This window comes from Haliotis rubra, unplaced genomic scaffold (genome assembly GCF_003918875.1).
Source record: "Haliotis rubra isolate DU_JTF1 unplaced genomic scaffold, ASM391887v1 Scf156, whole genome shotgun sequence".
NCBI lineage: Eukaryota > Metazoa > Mollusca > Gastropoda > Lepetellida > Haliotidae > Haliotis > Haliotis rubra.
Window position 1 is genome coordinate 1,355,824 of NW_025765514.1, and position 16,558 is coordinate 1,372,381.

Consider the following 16,558-nt stretch of genomic DNA (forward strand, 5'->3'; position numbering starts at 1 on the left):
ATCTAGTCAGAACCACAGTATCCAGTGATTATTAGAGTGAGCATCGATCTACGCAGTTGAGATACCATGACATGTGTGAATTAAGTCTGGGATCCTGACCACCCAATCCCTTTAGTCGCCTCTTACGACAAGTATGGGGTACTGAAGACCAATTCTAACCCGAATCTTCACGGGTTTTAAGAAGTTCAAACTGGTGCCCATCATTTTCAGGTTTATTCCCAATGTTATATCAGCCTCCGACATTTTGCGCATACCCAGACCATTTTCACCGATGGGAAGTTGACATGTGTCCATGCACTTTAAATAAATGTGTACGCCTCTCTAGTTTTTGTTCCCGTTTTGCTGAAGTTACGTAGCTTGTCAAGATACAAAGTTTATGAGCATCAAGTATTGAGTATTTAAATATTTTAATATATAATTAAAAGCATAAACAAAAACTATGTTACAAATTGACACGTTTGTAACGCATACATTTACTTAATATACAAATATGATAATCATGGATATATCATCATGAACATCTGTGTAATGGTTATGTCTGTACCAGAAGCGACTAAAACAGAAACTCTATGACAGATTAATGATACGACATAATGATCGGTTTGGGCCGATATAGGTCAATATGAATCCAGTCAGAGTCATACTTATTATAATATGTTTCCAAGAAAACAGGATCTACACTCTAACAAAGTGACATGTCCGCAGGTCTTCTTGTGATAACAATGTCAGTAATGCAATCAGACCCTCTCAATCCCATATTGGCTCTTTAACCCGGATTGGCACTCCGGTATACCGTGCTTCTTGTACAATGCGGGCCAATTTGAGCGCACTACTATACAACAGCCGTTAATCGTGAGAAGAGAGGCAGTAACAATGACCTTCACTAATATTGATCGATTTCTCATTATTGATTCTCATAAAAGAAGTTGTACACCCGAAGGCCACAGAGGGTAAGTAAACACATGCGACATTACAGATAGTACAAGCTTTTGATCAAGGAGCAATTAGGTCTTTGATCAGCTACTCCCAAACAAGTGTAATCTAAATGGTAAAATGGTTCTATACAAAGGCATGGCATCGGAAGGCTGAAGGTTTCATATAATGTCCAAAGATTCAATGACAGGGTATGGGTAGTGCCATTGTAAGACTTTAATGGCAGAGCATCCAGGTTACCTGTATACTTAGTCTTTAAGTTACTAGGCAGGTTGTCCCAAAACATTTGGTGCCAGGTTACTCACGATGAGTTATTCTGTTTCCAAAGACAGTTCTATCCTGTATTCCTTCCTCTTTAGAGAAGTGTTTATTTCGAATATAGCCCTCAGGGGTCTGTGACACATAGACCACCCTTATGATAATCCTTTTGGACTCAGTTTCGGATAATCTTCAAATAATCCCCATATTCTTGCTGGGTTATGTCCTAATGTAATTCGTACTTTGGATTGAAGATCGTTCATATACCAATCTAAAGTGCTTCTATTTTGCAGTGAGCAACTATTTGTCACTATTCCTTACTTAATAAGGAGTAATGAGTCAATCGCAGTATTTGCTTTATAATTTTAGATATTTCTGTATTTTTATGAGCATCAGCGCTTGGGGAACATTCTGAATCTTAGTTCCCCACCACGTTCAATGGGAATGCGAGCACCTTCGCGATTGCCTCAAAACAGATGGTAAGTTCCTCTGCTCATTTCGGAAGGCACTGCTCTGATGGTTAATTACTGATCTAGGAAGTGAAGTACACCGTTCCTGAATACACCATTGCCGTAGTTACGTCATATCCACCACGTGGCTCTCCACACACGTCGTCACTGTTTCCGGTTTCTTTTCTAACGATGTCTGGTAGCACTGTAGGAGTTTTGTGACGACGTATTCAAGAAGGAGGGCCGTAACACCACAAGCCACACCGATAGCAACGAGGCACAACGCGTTAAGGAAGTTGCCGATAGTGATAGGTTTTCCTCCAAGAGTGAGTGAGGGGTTCTTCAGATAGCTCTCGTTCCCCCACTGTTCTTCCCATGTCTCCAGCAATCCAATCTCACTCATGGTCGCCATCCTGAAACACCGAGGATGTCCTCATGAACATATAACGCACCATTTAAGAAAAACGGTTTATGCAGCCCGAACATAACAGGTTTCGTTCGACAAGCAATTCTTAGAAGTTACCTGAGAATAATGTAAACGAAAGATTATGGATAATAACTTTTCTTAAACTGTCTGAGTTTATTTTAGTGTAAAGGTAAAAGGCCAAAAATACATTCATTACAAATAATTTTATAGCATGCGAATGCTTCATAACAGGAATGTTTATTATGTACATTGCTAAGTAAATGTCGTCATTGACACTAACTGCCACCTGTCTGCTCACGTTAAAAGTACATTTCACTGGAAAGGACAATCAACTCGAGAACAAGTCAATCACTCTCTTCAAATCTGGAAATACCGATTGAGAATTTTGGTGCTGAAATACTATAACTGATATCACATTAAAGACACATAAAGTCCTTGACCTCGTGGACATATATGCTTTAATATCAAAGTCTGGTTACTTTCAAAAGTAATCTGAAAAAAAAATCATAATTGGATAAGCAGGTGTTGTTTGGCTCTGAAATGTAAGCTGTGTTTTAATTTGTTGTGACATTATCAAACACAGAAGCCCATATAACCTGATACTTTGCTACGTTGTCATGTTTCATTGTATCTGAATGTAGAGCCTCCAGAATCACGACTCTAAAGTCTGGCTATTCGATATCTACAAACACCATGTTCTTCACATCTTTGGTCTTGGGGGTATTCTGTACATCGATTCAGGGACAAGAGTGATGAAACCAGACGCTTGTGATGCACAGAAAAAGAATTAATACGAAAGTAACAGTATTTATGAAATTTAATATCTGCGAGAAAATAATATAGGGTGATAATATGAATCAGTGTTTTGTTACAGTCAGTCAGCTCCCGGGGTGTAAAAATGAAAACTGGCATTAATCTCTAACTGGGAACGAGAAAGATCAGATTACTTCAACAAACTTTGAATAAATAAATTTACACTGATACACTGCCAGGTGACTTAACATATATGTTTAGAAAATGAAAAAGAGTGTTTTCTTATGTGTATCAAAGCTTAATGATAATCCTTTATCACTAATTCCAGTAGTTATGTATCCATGTAATGACAAAGGATCGTGGAATATAAGCTTCCTTAAAGGATTATCCTCAGTTGATATTCCGCACCCATTCCGGTAGGGGACACATGTTGTGTTAACGGTGTTCTTCAGTGGGTAGACTAACGCTTAGTCTCTGAGGGGCGGTGGGGTAGCCTAGTGGTTAAAGCGTTCGCTCGTCACGTCGAAGACCCGGATACAATGTGTGAAGCCCATTTCTGGTGTCCCCGCCGTGATATTGCTGGAATATTGCTAAAAGCGGCGTAAAACCATACTCACTCACTCACTTAGTCTGAATATACATGTATATAATTTTGATTGTGACAATTAAACCCATCTACATTGAAAAGGAGCCCCAGGCAGATCTGAACCTGGGGAATTCTCGATTTGCTTCAATTAGGACTTTAGCAGTGCGGGGAGGGCCTGGCTGGAAAAAAATATGGTTCAGGGACTCTGAGACAGACTACAGCGGGGTACTCACACTCTCTGGAAGTCTGGCAGGAAGGGGGAGCGCGGGGGGACGGCCAGAGCCACGTGGGTGGAGTACAGCTTCTCCCCGACTATACGGAGATCTAGCGGCTTGGACACAGACTGCATGTACTCCAGCGTGGCCCGGCTGGAGATGAGGGCATACTTCTCCGTCTGGACCTTGCGGAGCTGTACATTGATATCTCGGCTGAAGACGCTCGGGTCTGACTGCGCGAACTTCCGGACACCGTTAATGGCCTTCTGGAACTCTGGGCGAGTCGAGTTCTGGTAGGAAACAAGACACATGTATGGTAGAAACGTGAACTGATGTCATGTAAATGGATGGAAACAAAATATGCACATAACCTTCAAATGCATAATAAATCAATCCGATGTATTTCCGGAAACCAAATGCATGACTACGAGTTACCTATGTCATTGGTCCCTTTCCTCCATTAACTGGTGTAAATGTCCAGTCGAAAATGGTGTAATTGTCCCGCTTTAGATACCAGTCTCAGCTATGAGGGGGTCAAACGAACAGGGATAGGGACACACCAGGTCCTTGTTTTTTCCTCTGTATACCCAACCCCAGGCAGAGTAACAACAAGTAACATCTTTCAACGTCTTTTTTTAATTAGTGTTTTCAAAAACTATGCATATTTTGTAATACCATCATGAAAGCTGTACAATCTTCTATGTAAACCATCCAACCATCCTATGTCCTCTTAATTGTATATTTGTACCTCTTATACCGAGTATGCCGACCTGAGCGTAATAAAAGTTCTGTTCTGAATCGGGAATCGAACTACCTTCGCCCTCCAGGTAGACATAGTATCTACCAGACAACAGAGGATTCTCAAATATTTTGTGAAAATATGGGTTTAAACTCCTTCTGCACTTAGGTGAATGCATGACACGTTTATATGGATAACAACTTCTTTTTATTCTTTATACGACATGTCAGAGCTTCACCTGATGAAGGAGCAAGAATTAGCTCTGAAACGTCGTATAAAGAATACAAAGTTGTTGTCAATAAAAACGTGTCATGTATTCATGTTCATCCAACTTACAAGAACTCCTTCACTTACGGTTAATATAAGCATAGCAATAGACCCGTCAAACATTCCCCAGCGATATTCCTCATTTTCAACGAGTTCGGCCAACGACTTGAACGGGACTGTTTCCTCCTTCACGGCGAAGGATACGATGAGAGTGGCGCTATAGGTGGCGGCGATCACGATACAGAAGAGCCACCACGTCGACAGGAGGACCCGGCCAGTACAAGACCCAGGTTCCTGGGTTCCACCTAGCAGGATAAACCAGGAACTTAAAAATATAACCTGGTTTGAATATTGCCGGGTTCGATTTTTGAGAAATGTACTTATTTTTTTCATATTGTAAGAATAACGGAGGTCAAAACATGTACATGTGTACCTATATTTTCTTTGCTTATTATCACAAGCAATAACCATAACTGATAACTGTCCCATCACACCACTGACTGGGTTTTGGTTTTACGCCGCTTTTAGCAATATTCCATATCACGGCGGGGGACACCAGAAATGGGCTTCACACATTGTACCCATGTGGGGATTCGAACCCGGGTCTTCGGCGTGACAAGCCAACGCTTTAACCATTAGGCTACCCCACCGCCCCCCATCACACCAACCTCTACCTCCCTAAAAGGAATACTCTATAGGATATTGAAGTATTTATTGCAGTCGAATTCGAATTCTTTTTGATCACACCAATGTAGTTGTTTGTTTTCTTTCCATCATTATATTTATATATACTTTTATGTATCAACGTTTTGATTATTTCATATTTTATGGGATATGGAATCGGGAGTACAGTTTATGTAGTTTTACGGTAAATATATGTTAAGGTACTAATAACAGTTGTAGACAATTCTGATGAGGAATGACCTTGCATAAGCACAGATCCAAGAAGGTACCAGATGGTCTTCCACGATAAATCTAGAGGACTCTGTCTCTCCGTTGTCCCACTGTAATAAGGGTTGAGTCTCTCTGTGACAGCAACCATCAACATGACAAAGATTAGAGCTGCTGCAATACACAACACTACGAGAGGGCTGAATGGACGAGCTAGGTTCTTCCAGCTGAAGTCTTCCGTCTTCCACTTCCGGTACACGATGTCAGTCACTTCCGTTCCAAAGGCCGGAAGTACGAAATCGACGACCTGGTCCCTCTGATAGTGGATCGTGACGTCAGCTAGCGCCAAGTCAGCTTCCTGAGAGATGGGAAAACACAAGAATGGAGCGTATTTTGTTTCAGTGGTTGTGTTAAAGAAGTTTGAACTGTCTGGTTTAACTCTTAGATAGAACTAGTCTCATATCTGCAATGATGTTGATAGCAGGAGAGAATACACATAAACAATATTCACCCGTCGTTGCAGTTCCCCGACCATTCCAATCCACGAGCCATTTTCTACAGTGCCCCAAGTCTTGTCTTTATTCTCAAACAGCGTGTACCTGTACAGACAATACATGGTTCCACTTGGTGGTGGGTCAAGTCGTACACATACAGTACACATACCATGAACTTGTACAGGTGGTAGGTAAAAACTGACACACATTTATCTCTGTGTGTGTGTGTGTGTGTGTGTGTGTGTGTGTGTGTGTGTGTGTGTGTGTGTGTGTGTGTGTGTGTGTGTGTGTGTGTGTGTGTGTGTGTGTGTGTGTGTGTGTGTGTGTGTGTGTGTGTGTGTGTGTGTGTGTGTGTGTGTGTGTGTGTGTGTGTGCGTACAATATTACCAGTTAACAACAAAGACACGGAGGCGGTAAGAAACAATATCCACATTCAGGTGGTAGATAATAACACTCATCATTAAACAAAGTGTTTACTTATGACCTGACCTTATGACATACTATGTTTGTCATGCCCAAGTGACATAAGTATGTACCAAAGGCTGTAGCGAGTGAATATGGTTTTACGCCGCTTATAACAATATTCTAGCAATCACGGCGGGTGACACCAGAAATTGGCTTCACATATTGTACCCATGTGGGGAATCGAACCCGGGTCTTCGGCCGGACGAGCGGACACTTTAACCACTAGGTTTCCCCACGGCCCCCAAATGTTGTACCTGTACACACTCAACTGTAACAAAGCATATTCATGGATGTTACGTGTAACATCGAACTCATACTAGCGGTAGGAAACATTGTACACACAAACGTGAATGACACACATAAAGGTAACAAGTACAAACACCTGTAGTGGGTGATAATCAACACAGATAACAGGAAGCAGGGGAAAACCTCAGGTATTTGGTCACCATAATTTCTCAGGTGAGACATAACACTGTACACACAGGTGGTTTATTGATTGGCATAATGGATTGAGACATACTGAATATCTATTTGTATGGAAACCAAATACAATTATGGTCACATATTGATCAGGATGTGCGCAGTTGATTTACCAAGGAAACCTAGATATACGTTGAAAGTGCAAGTGTACCATAGCCTTCCATTAAGAGATCTGTCGTATTCAGGCATAGAGAAAACACTATTTCTTAACGGTTTCTTTCGTGATGGGATGTATTCTATACAATTTTCTATAAAAAAAAAAAAAAAAATAGGATACGCAATATAACCGGTTTACCGGTATTTAGCGGTTCAGATATGAAAACGATACGTATTGCGATATGCTGATCGAAAACCGGTATTTTGACATGCGTTCGGAAAACGTCGTAACCCTCGGAAATCTTCTGATATTTCCTTGTTTCATTTGTGCCAAATATTCTTCACATTTTTATTTTATCATGATTAAAATTTGTTATTAAAGCTCTATAAATCAAGCAGTAACTCGATTATAAGTAGTTTTTTGTTTTAAAATACTTCATGCAATATATTGCAATGCATATCGCAATACATGCTTTCGCATCGCAATATATCGCAATATGACTATTCTCTGCAATACCCACCCCTACCCAAAAACAACATCATTCAACAGAACAACGAGGTACTAATTTCGACGAACATGTGGTATTAACTTTCGATAATAACAATGGTAAATGTTAGGCACCCAGATATTAATGACTTTAACTGACATACAGTGGTTCTTGAGCTTTCCACCAACGCTTCAGCAAGAAGTCCCAAGCAAGACTGTTACAGGTTGCAGTTCGAGAGTCATGTTTGCAGTGTGAATCAATGTTTGTGGGCAAGTAAAAACACTCACGTGAAGTTGAGGGCCTCTTGTAGCACCTTGAGCATTTCAATACACATACCCTGGTACCTGGTCACGTTCCCATCGTCAACACGTTCCATGAAGCCCGGCCACTGTCCAGACAGAATAAACAAGAGTGTCATGAGTGGCCATGGGCCGATATCGGACAACACAAGTTCTTTTGGGTTAAACTTTAAACATCACTTTTATTTGCAGTGTCGGATTGTCGAACCCAGCCTCACATTTTCTTATAACGGTTTCTGAGGTGATGTGGACATCCATACTGACATTTGTATTTCCTAATATACTACTCACACTTCGCTAAGTATCACAAAAAATCGCAACTTTACTTAAACGTAGATTAATAATTTGAAATTGTATCCATTTAAAATTGGATAAATAATAATATGGTAACCCATCTTTAGGCAAACAGTCACTTTAATCTAACATTGTGCACTTGATACATGAGTAACCATAAAAATGGTTTTCATGGCATCAATCAACCATTTTCAAAATCATGAAACGAGTGACTGACAAGTACACAACACCTGTCAGTAGCAGGTATGGGATCCACAAATTTGACCCCACATCATAGTTTTCTCTTGAATCCATGATTTGATCCTTAGCAAAGTGTGAATAGTATATAGTTTGTTCTGGGTTGCTGTTTACTCTACTAGTATACTATAGTATACTATACGATATTTTGTTAAGGGCTGTCTTTATTGTTTAACCAGTGAAACATTGTTTGTGAAAAATGTTATGGTGCCTATGGAAAAGTGTTATTTACAGTAACCCTTATGCAGTATATGAATACCAACGCTCCAACACTGCATGCAAGTTGGTGTTCGAACAGAGTTTGACATTGCTTAAATAGCGTTATATATCTGTTCGACTTCAGGTGTCCAGCTTAGAATTCAGCTGAACAACTCCTCCAAACACACACACGACCACATCGCCATTCAAACCTATGCTTCGTGATAGGCATGATATTTGAATCTCGTCTAATGTACAGGTGTAGAATATGTATTACAAATTGGATGCCGTTTTTCTGATTAAATGCCTTTATTAAATGTCAAAATAAATGGAATGTAAGTATATCCCGTTTGACTTCATTCACAATTAATTGTATCAGGGTTCACAAAAGTAGTTCCGTTTGGTTGACAATGGCTGGGTCGATTTTCAATTTTGATCAAAAGTGTATACTCGGGAGGTAAATCACTCGGCATATTGATATACAAATTCTTATGCATAAATGGTAAGTGATTTACTTCGTGAGTAAACATTTCCGAAAACATATGAAAATCGATGTGGTAATTGTCAACAGAACAGAACTCGAATCAATGCTCATTCAAGGATAATCCATACTACTCGTCAGTAATGGCTACAAATAACTGGAAAGTGGAGTCTTGCAAGAGATATGTAAACCTGGAAGCTAGAGATCTCGACAACCGGAACGATCGTGTAAATACGTCCAAGGATGTGTCTGTTGACATTACTTGGCTAGGGAAGGTCACAGGTAACACTTACTGGGCCGGGAACGGTGTGATGGTTGAGACCCCGATCTGTGTTAGCATACTTTATGGACATTGCCTTTGAGTGGGTAGCGTGTACAAAACTGTGTGAAAAAATATTGATTCTTCCAGGTGTGGCATTTACAGCGTTTGGTTTGTACTATTTCGGTGTTAATAACTGCACCAAACACATATTTACTTAGATGACAATGCGTGATGGTATCGTTACTCGACTTTATCGGCGGGCCTCTATGAAAGGAGATTGATGTTACAGTTGACAACAGACAATACCTAAGGCGGTCAAGGACAAGATAAAATAGCGAAGAGTTCAGTAGTTTGTGGTTGGCGGTAAGTGATGCAAGGGTCCTTTGATGATACCATATACAACAGAAGCTTCAAAATCCTTTCCACATACGTAAGAAATCACTGCTCAAAAGCAGAGCCCATTGTACCATTCTAACTGTATCATGAGTAAGTGTTTGCTTGTAAGAACTCGCATTCAGAAATGTTACAGCTGTATGACGGCGGATTGTAAACAATCGAGTTTGGACCAGACAATCCAGTGATTGACATAAGACGTCAATGCCTGAGAATAACCAGGCCCGGTTACCCTCTGTAATAATAATAATAATAATAATAATAATAATAATAATAATAACCAGGGCCTGATGATGTACGCCTCTCCGTGGTGGGCCTAGATAAGGGAATTATATTCCCTGAACTAAACGTACATCACCCAGTTAGGGCTGACCCCCCGAAGCTGGTTTTTCACTGGGTTACCGAAAAACAAGGAGCAAACCATCTTTTAACTCCGCAGCCCAGTCAGCCTTCCTCCGGTAGTGAAACCAACCACACTGGAGATGGGACTTGCCCCAGGGGAAGGCACAGAACCCGGCCAAGAATATCTTGGTCAAACCACCTTAAAACCACACGACTTGAGTGTGCGAGAGCGACAGGATGGCCTGAAAATCCACGTATCAATGGCAAGTCGCTGAAGCTGCATTGGGACAATGCCATGCCCATGTATGCTTACCTGACGGAGCAAAATCTTCGAGATCAATTCCGGCGGCTTAAAAATCTCATGCCCCGTGAGCCAGTTCAACCCACAACTGATGCCCGTCAGGAACCTTTGCATGAGCAGAATGCTCAAGTGGCAGCAGACCCAAAACTTATAATGGACGTCCGTGTCAACCTCTTTCCTCTTGCTGATGGCAACTCTTCCGAGTAGAGCCAATTGGCCCCGAAATTTCAGACCCTCACTCTTCCTCTTCTTCAGTTGCAGATCTTTCCGAAAATCCTGTCTATATTTTGTTTCATTCTATTTATGATGAAATATCTGGCATACCTTTAGAAAAACGGAGGCCAATTAAACAAACAAATGAATCTTTTCCCAAAACTGAAATCAATTTATTAAATGATATTATTTCTATGAAACTTTCATCGGACTGTTCATTACATGAAGTTAATTGTTGTGTCTACGCTGCCGCTCGAACCTTGGAGGAAATTCACACAGTTTCCAAAGAAAAAACATCTAATACTAAAAACAATACACCAAAGAAAAACCGGTTTCAAGTAAAACTAACGGAAACGAGAAAATACATTTCCTGGATAGAGCTGTGCCTGAAACTAAGATCATCAGGGAGTCCAATGTCAAAACGGCAAAAGACAATTTGGAGAAAATTAAAATTGCAGTACAAGACAACAAAAGAAAAGGTACTTCTCCAAATTGTCGATTCCCTTAAGGCAAAAATAAAAGTTTGGACTGAAAGAAAGAAAAAATGGGAAAAGAAAAATAAATTCATCAAACAAAATAAACTTTTTAGAAATAATGAAAAACACTTCTACAGGCAACTTAAAACAAACGGTGATGGTGAACATGATAAACGGCCTTCTATGAATGCCAATGAAAGGTTCTGGAAACAGTTGTGGTCTATACCCGGCGACTGTAACCTGGAGGCACCATGGGTCCGTGATTATGACCATGCAATGCATGAGAAAGTAACTAGGTCGTTTGTCTGTTACATCTCACCAGATTGCCTGAAAAGTGTCATCAAAAAGTCCAAATCTAATACAGCTCCAGGGCCTGATGGCATTCGAAACCGGTATTGGAAACTGTTCCCCTGTGTCCAAACACCATTACTTCACTGTTTCAATTCTCTTGTGGACACAGGTGATGTTCCTCCATGGTTCTGCAAAGGTCGCACAATACTCCTTCCCAAGAAAGGAGACTTGACTGATCCCAAAAACTTCCGCCCTATCACATGTTTGAATACACAATACAAAATATTCACAGGGTGTTTGACAAAGCTCGTGTCATCTTACTGCTCTTCCAATGATATAATTTACAGAGAGCAGAAGGGGGGCGAGAAAGGGATGTTGGGGGTGCAAGGATCAACTTCTTGTACAAAAAATGATTTTGGAAGAGGCTAAAGCATATCACCGCAACCTCTCCATGTGCTGGATTGACTACAAGAAAGCATACGACTCTGTTCCTCACGAATGGATTCTGAAGTCTCTTCATTGTATTGACCTCCCTGAGCGACTACTTGATTTACTCAAGTCTTTAATGAGTTGCTGGTCGACTCAACTTGAGATGTACTCGCAAGGGCAGGTGCAGACTTCGGAATCTATTCCAATCAGAAGGGGGATTTTCCAGGGGGACTCCTTTAGTCCTTTGCTTTTTTGTTTGTCTCTAAATCCTTTGAGCTTTCTGCTCAATAAAGAGGAGGGTTACCATCCCGGACCTCCTCAGCACAGATCCCCAACACCTCTTACTCATCTCCTTTACATGGATGACATCGAGCTCCTTGCCAAAGGAGATTCCAATTTGAAAGAACAGGTTCTCCTTGTCGAGTCCTTTTCGAATGATATTGGCATGACATTTGGACTCGACAAATGTAATACTCTTCATTTGAAACGTGGCAAGGTAACTAATGATGGATCGGTCAAGTTACAAGGGGGGAGGAGTTATTGAGCATCTTGTGGAAGATCAGGCCTACACCTATCTTGGAATGCAAGTTCGAGACAAGCTCCAGAATGCCCAGATTCAAGACAAACTTCGGGCTGAGTACAAATCTCGCTTAAAGAAAATCTGGAGCTCAGAGCTAAATGCTCGAAACAAGGTCAAAGCTACCAATACATTTGCTGTGCCAGTCCTTTCCTATTCCTTTGGAGTAGTTGATTGGACAAAACAAAACATCCAGAGTCTTGACCGTCTGACCAGAAGGATCATGTCTGATAACAGAGCCCACCACCCTCGTTCCTCTCTTAACCGTTTATACATGCCAATCAATTCTGGAGGTCGGGGTTTGATTAATGTGGAGGCTCTTCATGATAGAATTTTATTGTGTACTTTTGCACATATTTATTTATCAGATGATCCTCTGGTGATGCATGTGAAGACTCATGATGAAAGCAAGGAATTCCACAGCTATTTTAAGCGTGCCAAGGTTGTTGGACAGAATCTGAAATTTGAGGTAGATTTTGTTGATGGCGATGTACTGCTGGACGGTACAGCGATGGGAGTAAACCAGGTGAAGTTCTTTACCAAGTCTGCCCAGAGTCGGTCTTTTGTGGAGAAGCTTTCTGAGAAGCCATTGCATCGTGTGTACATGCAGTGTGTTGAACAGAATAGCAATCCCACCGACTCCTTCGCCTGGATGAAGTCGGCTGGTCTTAAATGTGAAACTGAGGGCTTCCTTTTGCTGCTCAGGACCAGTCACTTCCCACTCGCAATCGCCTAAATGTGATTCTTAAAGAAAACATCAATATGAAATGTCGACTTTGCAATGAATTCACAGAGACTGTCCAACACCTTGTCAGTGGATGCCCTTCCTTGGCACAAACAGCATATCTTAAACGACATGATGGCATGGCTCGTTGCTTTTACTACCGTCTCCGCCATGCCTGTGGCTTTGACTCCCGAGGTCCATCCATGGTACGACCCTGAACATGTCCAGGGCGTCATGGAAAATGATGCTTTCAAACTTCTGTGGAATAGGCCCATATACAGCCTCAGAAGAATTCCTGCCAACAAACCTGATCTTGTCCTTTTTTGATAAAGCCAATGAATTTATTTATGTCATTGAATTTTCTGTCCCTTTTGACAGGAATGTGATTGACAAGATTAAGGAAAAGCATGATAAATATGCGGACCTCGCCTTTGAAATGTCTCGCTTGCATCCTAAGTACACTGTCGTCAGGCTCCCCATTGTTCTCGGTGCCCTTGGTTTGGTACCTCCTGATCTCTTGGCGCAGATCAGGAGAGTGCCCGGGTTCTCCACCGGGAGTACAGCCCTTCTGACACTCTGGGTAATGCAGAAGGCTGCAGTGTTGGGGAGCCTTCATATTCTCCGGAAAGTTCTTGGTGGGTTCGACTAGGCAGCGTTTCCTGGGAGAAGTCCCATTCGCTGTCTGGGCTGCGTGTAGAGGGGGCAAGGGCCCTGAGCTGATGATGAGCCTTACCAGCCTGACTGTGCCAGGATCACCCGAACCCTCTCTGCTGCATACAATCTTTAATCTGTAAAACATAATAATAATAATACATTATATCTGTCGAAAAACATAAACGCAATGTTTCCACCAGTGATGTTAGCCGAATGAAGCAACTGGAAACCAAGAAACGAGGTGCAACGGAGTAGTTTACTGTAGGAGGCTGTACGAGGCGATGACAACTGACATGCATCGTGACGTCGGTTACCATGGCAGTGACGTCATTAGTGTGACGTCATGCAAATATTGTACTACAGTACAAAACTCTTCCGCAACCTCTTTATGAAACCGGTTTCGGTTTGAAACCAAAAACATAACAAAAATACGCTATTTTGTCAATTTAAATGCATGTAAGACGTGGGTAATAAATAAAATACCACACTCGGTCTCATTACATACGAATTATACGAAACTTGATTCCTATAGCCATCGACCTCGCTTTCGCTCGGTCAGATACCATAGGAAGGACACTCGTTTCATATAATTCGTATGTAATGAGACCTCGTGTAGTATTCTCTATATATGACACCAGGTGTTTGTGAAACGGGTAAACATGTTTTGCTTTACATTAACAAGTTGTTTGGGATAGCATTTAAGCCGTGTTAACAGTTGATGGTCACATGCAGAACAACCGAGCGCTTCACGTGTCCAGTTCATGCAGAACAACAGCAGGATATATTGAGTGAGTGAGTGAGGTGAACTGTCTGGAAAGTCACAACAGAAAAGCACCAACAGAGGTCAAAGAAGAATCACAGCTTGGCGTATTTCTTTAGAGGAAATTTACCACGAATATATTAACGTCAGCACCAGAGAAAATCAACCGCGATTTCTTATAAATCACTTTGAAACTTTCCATTAGTCCAGTAATGTTAAAAGTTTGATAGGAATGTTTAAAAAGAGATTTATGAATCTGGAAAAAATAAGATGATTACATTTTTTAATTTCACAGAAAGACAGATGTGAGTTGTGCATCTGCCGTATGTGCCTTCAACAACATGAAAGTCACAACATGTAATCAATGTATTGACAAACCGCAGACATGCTAGTATACAAACATGTCGTTTTAATGAGTCCATCAAACTATCATTTGTCTTTTTATGAAAATAATCCAAAAATATATATTTTGAAAGGACGATTGAAGTCAGCAAATAAGACAAGTGAAAAATAACATTTCGCCATTTTAGAACTCATTACAGAGAGTAATTGAACTATTTACCGAGAGTAAACACTTGTGTCAATATAAATAAATGTATTTTTCTCTGTGAAGGACAGCCTGCGTCGTAATAATGTCTAAGCTCTTATCTTCAATACTCATCACGCACCGGCTGAATCGTTATGTCAATATGACGTAGGTTGTAGCCATATTTGACATTCGGGAAGAGAAAGGCGTTCAAATCTGCTTGTTTCGTGGACAGCGGGTGTTTGACGTAGTGGTGGTAGTCGCCCACCCCCCTCGGCGACGTATATGTATAGTCGTTGAGACTCATCCGTCTGGAAAGCCTGGAAATAAGAATAATCAGTTAGTGTACCCCCTTTTTCAGCAAATGGCCCAATCAGAAAAATAATATATGTTTTTAACAACATAATTATTTAACCTTCGTTGAGTGGCATTTTAGAAGTTGGGGAGTACAATAATTACACATTTATGGCTATCAACTTCTATTAATTTAGGGGCGGTGGGGTAGTCCAGTGGTTAAAGCGTTGGCTCGTCACGCCGAAGACCCGGGTTCGAATCCCCACATGGGTACAATGAGTGATGCCCATTTCTGGTGTTCCCCGCCGTGATATTGCTGGAATATTGCTAAAAGCGACGTAAAACCAAACTCAGTCAGTTAGTTCTATTATTTTTGTGAGTTTCGGTAGAGATTCCAGCTGGACAACGGTACAAGAATCTCTACAGCAACGTCGCACAACAAAAATAAATGAAGTTGTCATCCATAAATTTGTCAGTATTGTATTATTGAACCGTTGTATTGATTGCCTACTTACAGTGATTACTTTAAGCTTATATATCTTTAAAAATAGTGTTTCATGTTTCAGTAGGGATCTGTTATTGTTCGGTTGTACATCAAGTGTGTGATTGTTTCTTATCATATTACATTAACCCGTCAGTACCATGTCTAGCGATACCGACATTCAGAGACTGTAATCATGTAGTGGTTCGAACCCAAGGCTGTCTGGATTTACGATGATCGCAAGCATATGTCAAAGTATTGGAATTACGATCACCTGAGAGTAAGATCGCTTCGTAGAACGGGCTCTGTCCTTAGTTGACGTCACGGGCTTACGGTTGAACGACTATTCTACCACACCGCCCCTTATTAAGAAATCAGGTTGGCATAACAGTACCTACACAGCATTAACGGGATCATGTAATATGCAAAAACCTGTTTTAATTAGTGTTAGTTTCCTCTTAATGTTCAACACAATACGGACCTACCGATGCCAAGTGTTGAGCGATGACACACACTACAGTTGCCGACGTCGTGTTGCCGCACACGTTGGCGTTCGAACCAAGAGCCGAGAACGTCTTTTCCATGACAAGTGACTGCAACAGACGCTTAAAGTGTGAATTTGTACAGTCCATCAATAAAACGTTTCGATTTTTTCCCCTCAAAACAAAGACCTGGGGACATCCCATTACGGGTCACGACATTTCGCGAACTTTGACCAACCCATGACATGACTACAAGAAGTCATTAGCCAGTCAGAAAGAGGTATACAGCATTAGGTTTAAACT

General features: G+C 41.1%; 1 protein-coding gene across 1 annotated transcript; it reads right to left on the reverse strand.

The window, feature by feature from the left end:
* Positions 1-390: 390 nt before the first annotated feature.
* On the reverse strand, positions 391-16,345 carry LOC124270957 (glutamate receptor ionotropic, delta-1-like). Its single transcript, XM_046706024.1, has 8 exons — positions 16,259-16,345; positions 15,141-15,318; positions 7,829-7,929; positions 6,030-6,117; positions 5,552-5,876; positions 4,715-4,932; positions 3,640-3,911; positions 391-2,053 (listed from the first exon to the last, which is right to left on the reverse strand). The coding sequence occupies exons 2-8, from the start codon at positions 15,303-15,305 to the stop codon at positions 1,768-1,770; spliced, it is 1,455 nt and encodes a 484-aa protein (XP_046561980.1). The 5' UTR covers positions 15,306-15,318; positions 16,259-16,345; the 3' UTR covers positions 391-1,767.
* Positions 16,346-16,558: the final 213 nt, after the last annotated feature.